The 13,111-nt window shown below is 33.4% G+C and overlaps 1 protein-coding gene and 1 long non-coding RNA gene across 2 annotated transcripts in view; both read right to left on the bottom strand.

Annotated features, from left to right (window-relative positions):
• LOC144342601 (uncharacterized) overlaps positions 1–13,111 on the bottom strand; it is a 19,594-nt gene continuing 6,483 nt past the window's right edge. Inside the window, exons 5-9 of the mRNA XM_085494640.1 lie at positions 11,673–11,739; positions 5,010–5,059; positions 2,226–2,398; positions 924–978; positions 1–141 (exon numbers count right to left, since the gene is read on the bottom strand). Of these exons, the coding sequence (XP_085350766.1) occupies positions 136–141; positions 924–978; positions 2,226–2,398; positions 5,010–5,059; positions 11,673–11,739 (351 nt within the window). The 3' untranslated portion in view covers positions 1–135. The remainder of the gene's footprint in view (positions 142–923; positions 979–2,225; positions 2,399–5,009; positions 5,060–11,672; positions 11,740–13,111) is intronic.
• LOC146729898 (uncharacterized) lies at positions 5,972–7,314 on the bottom strand. The gene is made up of 2 exons (XR_014927972.1): positions 7,058–7,314; positions 5,972–6,077 (listed from the first exon to the last, which is right to left on the bottom strand). It is a non-coding gene; the product is annotated as an uncharacterized LOC146729898 (long non-coding RNA).

Here is a 13,111-nt window from a genome sequence, read left to right on the forward strand (position 1 = left end):
CGTGTGAACATAATGGCCGAATCCTGCTCATGACTTGGTAAGTTTGAACCATAACGTCCGGAGGTTGCGGCAGCTGCATTCAATTCACGTTGCAGTTCAGTTATCATATCCTGCATCTCCATCATAACAACAGCATTATGACTAAAAAAAAACAATTAAAAAACATTTCAAACATGGCTATAATTATAATATTATTATACATCTGTCACCGTAACGCCATAAGTTACAGCGTGCCGTAATTTTGCGATATTTTACGGGGTATTTTCATCCTATCATATTAGGAAATGCGAATTCCAAATATGGAATGATTATGCGTGTAAGTGTCCTCTAATAATAAAAACAAACATGGCTGCCACCAGGGTTTGACTGGACTCCATACAAAGAAGTTCGCTGATTCTGTTCTAAACTTTTTAGATTTCAGCATTCCCATGATGTATCCTTGATAGGAAAAGATGTATAATAATAAGGTTATTATGAAGATACCTCAAAGTATGCACTCAGACAGTACTCTGCCGCATCAACCTCTGTCTTCGTGCATACTTTGAGGTAACTGCGTAATAACCTTATATTATTTTTATATTGTGCATATATTCGTAGCATATTTACACATGTAACTTTCAAAAGTATTTTTATGGAGGGTTTGAAAGATTGCAGGATGACATTTTGAGTTTTTCAGAGCATGATTTTTCCAGTTTTTTTTATATCAGATCAGTTCTTTCCTAGATTCACTAATTTGCAATCAAATTTCTAGAAATGTGGGTTTCTCTTGGTATTTCGTGATCATCTCACAATTCATGTGATTTCATCAATTCTCGCGAGATCTTCATCTTATATCACACCCCTTGCTTACCCTTATCTCATAAACCCTCGGTTTACAATATGTTAATTAGTGTCAATTATTCAAGATTTGGAGAAACACTTACCCGGTACTTCAACTGTTCTTCATATTCCTTTTTGTCTCGTTTCTTCTCATCTTTACTGTAATGACAAACATAAACACAAGATGCATTAATATAAATACAAAATACTTTTCTAAAAAAAAGGTAAATGTATTTTACATGAATAATCATAATATGGAATCCTTAACCAACTCCACACAAGAGGGCGCCATTTTTCTAAGAAAAAATGACGGAATTTATTTTGATCAAAATTTGAAAGGGAAAACTGATTCGCTAATTCAAGATGTCGCTAATGACTTTATTATAAATTCAAAATGGCCGCCAAACGTCTTCTTTTCTCCACCGTACTGACATGATGGATACACATTATTGAAAAGTAAATTAACACAAAAAAATAAACGTACTCATTGTGGTCATTATTTCAATGAAAATAAATAAATAAAAGTGATACTAATATATTATTACGGAAATTAGTAGTAATTAGTAATTTTTGAGTCCCAATATAAAAGGTCAATATTCTGGATGTAACGCAGCAACGATACCGGCTTTTTAAATCGCTGTTGAATCAGTTTTTTTATGATTGCAAACAAAATCAAATTACACTTGACAGTTTTTCTTTGTTTTTATGGAGATGATAACTGCGTATTTGTTTTGATGCGTGACAGACAAGTATTGTGAAAACAGGAAATCAACAATGACAAGAGAGATTTGCTCAATCAACATTTCACTATTACGTCATTTTACCACAATTTGCTAAAATTGCATGTCGCTTTTTCAACATGTTTTACAGTATGTTGTGGGAAGTGGCAAAAGATTTTTTATAAGACACAAATCGGCTAGTTCCATAACAAATTTGAAAACCAATATTCACAAATAATAACTTTTTTTGTCTGTTCAGTTCAACAAAATTGATGATGAAATTTGAAAAAAAGTTCCGAAATATTGTAGAAATATTTTTGGCAGGAAAAACATTAAGGACTATCACAATGAATGTTAAAATGGCAATATTTCAACTTTTCGGCAACTTTTACAAGAAATACTGTATATACTTTATTTTAGCTGCTATTTATTTTCTCTGAAAAGACTTTTAGGCTGTTTTGTATGGAGTTTATTTTCATGAGTTTTGATGAGTTGAAAAACATAGAAAAAAACGATATATTCGGTGGATTTCATTTTCACTGAATCATTTTTTCAGCGAAAATAGCAAAATTAGTTCCAAGCAAAAATAACGTATTTTACAGTATATCCAAGAAAATTATGTAACAGCAAATTATTAAAATATAACTCTGACACCAGAGGGCGCAGTGCGGGTGCATTTCAACTTACAGTTTACTGAGTGCATCTTGTAAATCCCTCACTACAAGTTCTGTCATGGAGGACATGTTGCTTTCTTCTCGATGTACAGACTGCGTATCGGCCGCCATTGTTGGCTGTGAATGCTGTGTTGTCAGCGTCTGATTGGTCGTTCCACGTGATCCCAGCGACGACACTCGTGGATCCTGTTTTCGAACACTCACAACACGTATTGGATAATTAGTCTCTGAATTATCACTATTCGTATCGTTGCCATTAACATCTGATTACGCTCCGTGCAGACAGATAATTGCAAACTTGGTTTCTGAGTCATTGGTCTCGTCGGCCGATAAAAACTAGACTGACGAGACCAACCAGTTCGGGTCAGTCGCTGGGCAGTTTCAGATAAATTCTTCCTGCCAGGCTGTCTAGCCGGTGCCGTCTTTGCGCGGCCGCCATGAAATGCGCACTTCCGTCCAGAGCACACCAACATAACTGAAGATTTCAAAATTAATAATACGAAACTTTGTATCTAAGTAAGCCTTCCAGTGTTACAGCCGTGTAACCATGTTGTGTTCGTTTTGTCGTCTACATGCCGATTATTCTATGTAGTACATATCTAATAACAACATATACTCCTAAAAGACAGTTAGTTTTTATGACGCCCCATTGCGGCCTTTGAGTATGCATACTATAATAGGTGAGGCCATACAAAACAAATGTATTGTTATGCGAATCATCATGGTGTGAATTTTATGTGGTGATTTTTAGAGATGTCTGTGACTTCATTCGATTTGTGACATTTTTATGGGATTATGGGAAAAATATATCATATGTTTTGTAATTCTCAAAGCAACACAATTTTTTGTAGTTTTGATAGAAATTGAATTTAGGAGCAGTTTTGTGAATTAAAATTATTTCATTATCAAGGCTTGATCTTTGGAGTTGAGAAAGCTCCCTTTTTCAAGGCCAAAATTTGATAAAACTGCCTTGGTGTATATATGTAGAAATAAAATAGGGTATGTTTGTAATTTTTAGAAGGGCATCAAGGCAAACTTTGAGAACATTTCATGACCTCTAAAGGTCACACATCCTGGTACTTTCGTAGAGATGAAAATCAAAAAAGTTTTCATTTTAATTTATTTTATTGATATATTATTGATTTCCTAGACTTAACTATCTGTTTTAGCGACTAGAGTAAAATATTAGTGTAAGAAATAGAAATATTTCTGTTAGGAGCACATTAATATGCCACAATTTTGTATGTTTGTGATGATGTCATACCAACGAAAGTACCAGGATGTGTGACCTTTAGTGTTCATGAAAATGGTCTATTTTTAATACCTTTGATTCCTCTACGATGTTCAAGTCAAAATTTTTCTCATTTTGGTGCAAAATTGCGCATGTTTTGTTGTATTTCTAGTTTTGTTTTGATAACTCACAGTGACTGCACAAAAGAACAGTACAGTAATATTGCAGTAAGAGACACTGTTTTGCTAACAATATAGCTAACAATGTAACCATTTCTTTCTGTGGCAACACTTTGTGGAATTTATTTTGTTATGTTAGCAAAACAGTGTTTCATATTTCCATATTGTAGTTTCATTTTTTGTTTGCGGTCACAGTCATTCTTTGTTTATTTTAGACCAGATGGAAATGATTTTTTCATTATCTAAAGGTCTTGATAGAAATTTTTGAAAAATTGATAAAATTTTATTAAAAGTTTATTTTGTGAAACATAACCAAAAGTTTATTTTGGTGTTTGAAACTATTTCACAACCTGCGTCCACTGCACAAGGACTCGACATCTTGTAAACAACTTAACCCCTATAAAACACAACAAAAAGCTAGAATTTTATCTCCCAAAATGAAACACAAAAGTACTTTTGTTGCAATTAATTGTTTCCATTCAGCTACATTTTATTACACTGTCCTTACAATGTAGCTGAAATGACCTTACACTTTCACTGACTGTGACATTAAATGTCACATGATCTATTCCAAGACTTTTGATTGGAGGATAGTTAATTAATATTCAATACCTGAGAAAACCAAGAAGTAACACCTTCATGTAAATTTTCTGTTTGACATTAAACTGCATTTGATGCGAAATATTTTTCAAAACATTTTATTTTATCAGGAGACATGTAGGTGTGTGGTAGCAGAGACTGTTATGACAACCACATTGCCATGGAGATTGATGAATATAAAATGCTCTCCACTTTTACTGACACAATTATGCATGCTAATATTCTAGGAATATTCATCAGATTATGGTAATACTGCAGAGGTTGAACATCACAGAGGAATCAAATGCAATAAGCTCCTTTCATGACCCCTAAAGGTCACACATCCTGGTACTTTGTTAGTATGACATCATCACTAACAAAAGATTTTTACACAAGTAACTGAAACAAATACTCAAGTCTTGGAAATTGTGCTGAAAAATCGATAAAATAAACCCATTTTTGATTTTTATACTGACAAAAGAACCAGGATGTGTGACCTTTAGAGGTCATGAAAATGAAATATTACAACTGTTTGAATGATTGAATATTCCTGGTTGAAATTTTGACAAAATTATTTTTTTGGATAATTTCTTGATTTTAGGCATAATTCCCCATTTCTGTTGACTACATTCGAGCAACAAATAAATGTGCTCCCAGGGATACCACAGTCAAAGCTACAAGTCAATAGGATTGTTGAGTGTTATGTGGGGTTTTTTTTTCATGATTAGTGCTCAACCCAGAACTATAATAATGCAACAAAACAGATTTTCACGCCAACTAAGGTTACATAATCCGTTTAAATACTTACAAATTCATTGTTGATAAGGGAAGACAGAATTTCTGATATTTCACGTAAAACTAGAACAAAAAAAAACAAAACAATCATTTACTACTTTGCAATTAACAGGACAACAATTGAGGGAATCAATAATTAGTAACCATGACAACAGACTAGCGAAAATAAAGCGGTTAACAGTATGGACAATGATGAGTGATTTTCCGTTCACTGTAAGACCTCGCGTAATGCCCGAAGGACGTGGATGAGGCGTCTGCCACATAAAGCAAATGATTAGTTTTTGAACTTTAATTTCTCTTTCTTATTGTTCAACGTCGAAATATGGCGTTGAGATATCTTTACTTCATCAATATTGTCCATCATCAAATGTATATAGCACATTAGTAGGTGTAAAAACTCAAAACAATATTTTCGCATTTGTTGAATCTTTGACTAGTTTTTACGCTTGATTTCACGGATAAAACGAGATCTTGCGGTGAACAGAAAATTATATATTGAGGGAATCAAAGAGTAACCATGGCAACAACAAAGCAAAATTGAAGTGATTTACAGTATAAATCATGAAAATCTAGAATTAAAAACAGATTAGATTTTCTGATTTGACTCACTTTTATGGACGTCTTGGCTCATCTCAGTGATTTGCAAATGAACCGTTCTGTCTTTGTTCTGAAGCTGCTCAGCGTGGGACGTCAATTCTACAGCGATAAATGTGACAGAAAATCATAAATCAGTTGGTTGTCATAGAAACAGTTATAGCCATATAATGAAAAAAGTGTTTAAATATTAACATCACTATGACTCCATAAACACAGATTTTTCTACTTTTTAGTCTAAAGTTTATTGTTTACCTTGTTTAAATTTTCAAAAAATTAGAAAAAAAAATATGCTGGATTATTCTGTGACAAAAGGTGACAAAAGTTGATCTTGATGTTACAAGGGTTAAAGTTCAAAGGTTAATTGATACGGTGCATACCTTTTTCTGTGAGTATTTTGACAAGCTCATCTCTGAAGTCCGTCACTGTCTGGTAAGTTTTCAAATACTCCTGCACAACAGGATGGCCAGATATTGAGACAGATCTCCTGAAATTGACAAATAAAAGATATTATTAAAAAGTGTTCAGCTTTCAGGTGGGCAAAGCAAATGAACTTGAACTACAATAAGACTTTTGACATGAATTCCTGTATTTAAGTTTATCTATACTGGTTTCTGGGCAATGGATAACCAAATATGAACAAAGGATGCCCAAATATGGGCAATGATTACTCAAATATGAACAAAGGATGCCCAAATATGGGCAATGGTTGCCCAAATATGAACAAAGAATGCCCAAATATGGGCAATGATTGCTCAAATAAGAACAATAGTTGCTCAACTATTAACAATAGTTGCCCATATATGGACAATGGTTGCCCAAATATGAACAATAGATTCCCAAATATGGGCAATGGTTACCCAAATACAGACAATGATTACTCAAATATTACCAATGACTGCCCATATACAGACACTGGTTGCCCAAATATGGGCAATGGTTACCCAAATACAGACAATGATTACACAAATATTACCAATGACTGCCCATATACAGACACTGGTTGCCCAAATATGGGCAATGGTTACCCAAATACAGACAATGATTACACAAATATTACCAATGACTGCCCATATACAGACACTGGTTGCCCAAATATGGGCAATGGTTACCCAAATACAGACAATGATTACACAAATATTACCAATGACTGCCCATATACAGACATTGGTTGCCCAAATATGGGCAATGGTTACCCAAATACAGACAATGATTACACAAATATTACCAATGACTGCCCATATACAGACACTGGTTGCCCAAATATGGGCAATGGTTACCCAAATACAGACAATGATTACACAAATATTACCAATGACTGCCCATATACAGACACTGGTTGCCCAAATATGGGCAATGGTTACCCAAATACAGACAATGATTACACAAATATTACCAATGACTGCCCATATACAGACAATGGTTGCCCAAATATGGGCATTGGTACAATTAATTAGTTAGACTCACCTGGATGATGCAGCACTGCCAACTGTCATGGGTGATGTTGTGGCATCAATGTGATCAACAGAAGCTGGAAATAAACAACAACAAGTAAACAACCATGGAATCAAACAATGCAACAACAGTATTAACATTTTACAAAGATTTTATGTAGCCAGACTTAAATGCTAGAAGGTTAATAAAAAATACCTTTAAAAGACTTTACCCCTTTGAAATATTTTAAAACAATTGGAAATTGTGCAAAAAAAATATCCGACTCCAAAATTATCAGCAAAATAAATTCATAAAAATCAATTACCCACCCTCTCCCACCCCCCAAAACCAAAAAAATACATTTTCTGACCCTCTATAATAACATGAGTCTATCTCTAAGGAGTACCTATTTTTAGCCCTGTACAGTTACATCACCCAGTTGCACAGTGACATCACCAAGCTGCAAAGTGGCAGAACCCAATAGAATAGAATAGAATAGAATAGAATAGAATAGAATAGAATAGAATAAAATGGGATGAGATGGAATAGAATAGAATAGAATAGAATAGAATAGAATAGAATAGAATAGAATAGAATAGAATAGAATAGAACGGAATGGAATAGATTAGATTAGATTTAGGATTTGAGCCCTAACTCACTAGTTAAAAGTTCACTTATACAAAGCTTACGAAAGCACAGACCCTTGGTTATCAACCCTTGTATGTACATTGAGTAACACAGGAAGTGATAAATAAATGTGATTTTGGGTGAAAATAAAGCAAAGCTGTGATTGTAAAATGAATAAATGCCTTACGTTTATAAGCTGTATTTAAACATTGTCCATGCAGGGTAACCATAGCAACAGGGATGACAGGGAGAAACAATGGGTAAATGATAAAATTATTCAAGGATAAATACTATTTCATGACAACATTCTGTTTCTATGGAAATCTATTTTTGTAATTTAAATTCATTTAACAATTTTGTCTTTAATTATTTAATTGATTTTTGTTTTTAATTTCAAAGCCAGGCATTTTGATCATACAGTAATTTTTTTCAAATGTTTAGTGAAAGAACTTCCAATATACAGTGAATTCAATAGATTTAAAATTTGATAACTAAAATTCACGGCAACATGTAAAATCATGATAAAAAAATTATTGTTTTACTGAAAAATATACTCAAAATATGCAAATAGTGAATGTCAGTGAAAATGAATGTTTTCAGAATACAGTAAATTTATTTTTGTTTTGATGTTGCTATTTTCAAGAGACAAACAAATTTATGAATTTAAAATTAGTTTCCCGGCATAATAATTTTTATCTAAAAATGAACTTCTGCAGAATAGTTTAAATTTGTTGGAGCGCCCTCTAGTGGCAGAAATGGGAAATTTCAGTTTCAATTTGAAACAGAACGTTGTCATGACACCACATTACACCAGGTAATAAATTATAATAAATTTTTAATAAAAATAAAATGCATTTAGCACATTACATATAGCTTGCAATGACCTTTGAACTCTGATTGAAACAAAACCAGTATTATACAACAATGTTAGTTTTAGTTGGGGCCACCGCATAAATAATAAACAAATGGGGGGGGGGATTTTAGTTTTCAGAAAATACTCAACATTCAAGACCAAACCAGCTAAAAAAACGTCCTAGACAACAAAAACTAAACTTGAAATATCAAACTTTTTGCAGGGCTTGATAAAATTGGTATCCTCGGGGGCGGACATCCGGGCATTTTCACCGCTTGGCAACCCTGGCGGTGAAAACAAAGGCCAAAAACTCGCAGAAAACGATACTTTGCGATGGTGGTTGAAACTCCCCTGAACAGTGTAACAATATTAGGCCTACGTGTGTAACATATATAAATTTGATTGTTCAGGATTACTTCAAAGTTGAGTTTGTGTTGTTTTCTCAAATTTTCACCGGCTAGACCGCCGTTCCACAGCAGCGCGAAAAGAGCCTATAGAAATGCATGTACAGTGGTGCGCGTCTTAGCAACGTGGAATGTCTTGTGACGTAGCTCCGCCCCCGAGGATACACCTTTCCTATAAATATCGCCTTCTAGAGAGAAAATGCTTCAATTACGTACCTTGATGACATAAAGGTCGTTCAAATTGTCAATATTGTTTTAGTCTGTATATGGTTGTCCATCAACGAAGCCTGTGTTTTATATATTTTTCTAAGGGCACCAAAATAAACTCCCTAGGCATCGAAAGAATTGACTTTTTATACCTCTGTGAAGTCCTGAAGGTATACAGGTTTGGTATCTCGAAAACAGACATTGAGGCTTCCATGAATTTCAGACAATAAAATTGATTGAAGGAAATACCTGAATATACTTTTTGGATGTTTTGTATGGAATTTATTTTCACTGATTTTTGACGAGTTGAATGTAAAATATAGGAAAGGTATATGCGCTGAATTTTATTTTCAATGAATCATTTATTTAGCGAAAATAGCGAAAATTAATTCCAAGCGAAAATAAAGTATTTTACAGTATTACTAAAATGTCAGAAAACGATATTCATTTGAAATTAACATTCGTATACATTTTATTTTTTGTCCATGTCGATTCCTCACACTTATTTGGTGATAAATTTCTTTGTAATGTTCAAAGTTCAAAGGTCATGAAGTTATGAATTATGAACAGTTAATGATAAAATAATATGATAAAATTACACATTAATATTACACAGATTCCCATTAGAAGAGCTGCCACAGTGTTACACCCAGGTGACCTTAGCCTATCAGATCACTTGTTACATGTAAATTTCACATTAAGATAATCTCTGATTGGTGGAGTCAGCTTATGATGTAAATTATGATTACATGTGGTACTGTAAACTGTGTAATTTATGTTGCTAAAGTAATCCAGAATAGTGTAAATTTGTCAGAGCGCCCTCTAGTGACAAAAATGAGACATTTAACTGACTCACAATAATTTGTCTCTTGTGAATTACAGCAGTTTACAGTTGAAAAAAAAGTCAAATTCAGATGCAGTTTTAACAGCAAATTTTCAAGATCCAAATATAAACTTTCAAGAACAAAATTCGAGACACTGCGAAGCCTAAATTCAGAGAATATTGCAGCACAATGTGATTCGATTTTACTGCTATGACTTGCATTGTCCAGTTTGTGCAACTCATTATCGATTTAAAAATAAGAATTTTTCTTGCTAAAATTGATAGTGCAACACATTCTGCACATTTTTGTAATTTTTATATTTTTATAATTTGATATTTTTGCTTCAAATGAATATAATCTCTCATTGCATGCAGATTCTGATCAAATTCTCAGAAAGAAAAAAATTTAATTTTGTGAAAAAAAGTTCATTTTTGTTTTCGAATGATTAAAACATCAAAGTGCATCAACCTTCTAACCGAGAAATGACGATTAACAAAAATATGTATAAGAAAGACACAAACACACATGTGGAAGCAAAGTTGGTTTTGAGGAATACAGGACAACACACAACAATGACAAATTCTGATGGACAGACAACTGTGGAAGTAAAAGAGAGAAAGACTATGCCTGATTAGATGATAGGGTAAAATAGCCACTTATTCAGCCAATCAGAAATAATCTTTCAAAGTTAAATCAGAACTATGAACGAATAGAAGAACAGACTGAAATTTGAAATCAAACATCATAATTTGCTAACATCAGTGGAGAAAAGAGACAACAAACATCAAAATTCGAGAACATGAGTGGAGAAAAGAAATGAGTAACAGCAACAGGTAAGATGGAGCCTATAAATACAGTTTTCAATAGTTGAATAAATCAGACAATAATTATAAACACGTGGAGTCAGAAGTCAGTTGACACAGCAGATAAAGTACCGGTACTGTAAAATATTTTTTTTAGGAATTTACTGTCACTGCAAAATTACTATAACCATCAAAAATTCCTGTGCTATTAGAATTTAGAATGTGAAATGAAATTATCCTTGTTTTTACACATGAGTATGTCACATCATACGGGATACATATCAAATACATCGCAGTGTGCTTAATTATATGCTTTAATTTTTAAGGATGTTTGTAAGCGTGATTGCATTAGGAAGATTCCAGTTGAGTTAAAGCAAATTTATAAGGCAGAATTTGATATGTCAAAAAAAAAAAAATCAGCAAACAAGCTGCTCTCTGATTGGTCTGACTGTTAGGTTTAAGGGTTGGGTAGCCAATCAGGTACAATGTTTTATGTAGTTTTTCACTGACTCGAAAGTTCTGGATTAGATTCCCAGAGCTAACTACAAGTCAGTATAAATCTGAGTATTGTCTGCCATAACATCCAAACACGCAGTATTCGGTTTGGAAGACTGGTTTGCATGTGCGCTTGCAATTAACATCTAAGACAAAAAATGTCAGGAGAGACAACAGTGACTGTCACCTGGTGTGAAAAATATTACCTGGCACCAAAATATTCAAAAAAAAATGTTTGTAGTGAAATGTTCATTGTTAATACTAACATTTTACTAGACTCATACAAAAGAGTATTTTTTTAAATATTTTTTCCCATGTTTTGCATGATGTGTCTCACACACAACAATAAGTGAGTTCACAGTGATAATAAATTCCATGTAACATAAATTACTCTACAGTAGCAAGTTCATCTGAATGGGAAAATGGAAACAATACCTGTTTTGTTGTCTTCAATTGCTACCAGTGCTTGCGTCAACTTGAACTGCAGCTTCTCGATTGTATTCTAAAAAACAAAAAAAAAACAATATTAAATTATGAAAACATGAAATCTAAAATTTAAGAATTTAACGCAATAATGCAAAAAATGCACTAAAATGCAAAATATTTCAATATTTTTCAAAAATTCCTTTATTAAGGTAGAATGCTACTTCTAAGTTTTGTGCATGGGCAAATATTTTACCGTCACTAGCAGCAGTAAGAATATTTTGTGTCAAAATCTGTCTACAATGAATCATCTTAGTATTAGCACAGATCTTAAAAAATAGGTTTATGGTATTAATCAACATTATGTGAACTTTTTTGGTTCATTGTCAATCTATTTTTAGAAAAAAACTGTCAAATAATATGCATACAATTTAAATTGAGCAGCAGTTTCCATAGACCACAATGAAAACACATTTCCTCTTTAAAAACCATTAGAAATATTGTCAATTTTGTAATACTTCTAGACATCAAAATGTATCTTGTAAGACTCTGTATATTTTTTTTTCACCATGTGACCGAAAATAATTTAGAGATATTGAGAATAGTGAAATGCTACAAAACAGACAAAACATACTATTCTCACTGAATTTTATTTGTGTATTTTCTCTGAACAGAGTGTGGTGACCAAATATTTTTAACCTATTTTTTTAATCCCTGTAAGATGATCCATCAAATAAGTAAAAATAAGGAAAATGACAATATTTTTACTTTTGTGTAGCATTCTATCTTAATTTGTGAGTAAATGGCTACAAAAAATATATCCATATTTATAGAAAAATATTCAATATATTACATATATTTGAATAAATATGGATATATTTTTTTGTGGATGTGAGGAAAGTTGACTTAGACATTCAAAGAGCTAACAATGGGACAGTCTTTGTTCCGATTTAGTGAAAATCCCCCGAAAAATAAAATTGTCATGCAAAGAAGATAAGAACATTATAGCATATATGGTGTTTACACATGGGGGGGGGGAAGGCTAGCCTAAACTAGGTCAGTCAAAAATCCTTATCCGTGGTTTAAAACTCTGGAGCGTTTACACGTATTGCTGGTTTAGTTTAGATCAACATGACGTCATCATTTTTTGCGCCCTCTTCAGTAGAAAAGCAGAGAATACTATCCTCGGGGGGGCGGAGCAACGTCACATTCCACGTTGCTAAGACGCGCACCACCGTACCACGTTGCTAAGACGCGCACCACCGTACCACGTTGCTAAGACGCGCACCACCGTACCACGTTGCTAAGACGCGCACCACCGTACCACGTTGCTAAGACGCGCACCACCGTACCACGCATTTCTACGTGCTCTGTGTGTGCTGCTGGAGGAACGCAGAACGCTGAGCGAAGAGCCGGGAAAAATTCGAGAAAACAACAGGAACTCAACTTTG

This window comes from Saccoglossus kowalevskii, chromosome 20, assembly GCF_978046115.1.
Source record: "Saccoglossus kowalevskii chromosome 20, keSacKowa6.1, whole genome shotgun sequence".
NCBI classification, from domain to species: Eukaryota; Metazoa; Hemichordata; class Enteropneusta; family Harrimaniidae; genus Saccoglossus; species Saccoglossus kowalevskii.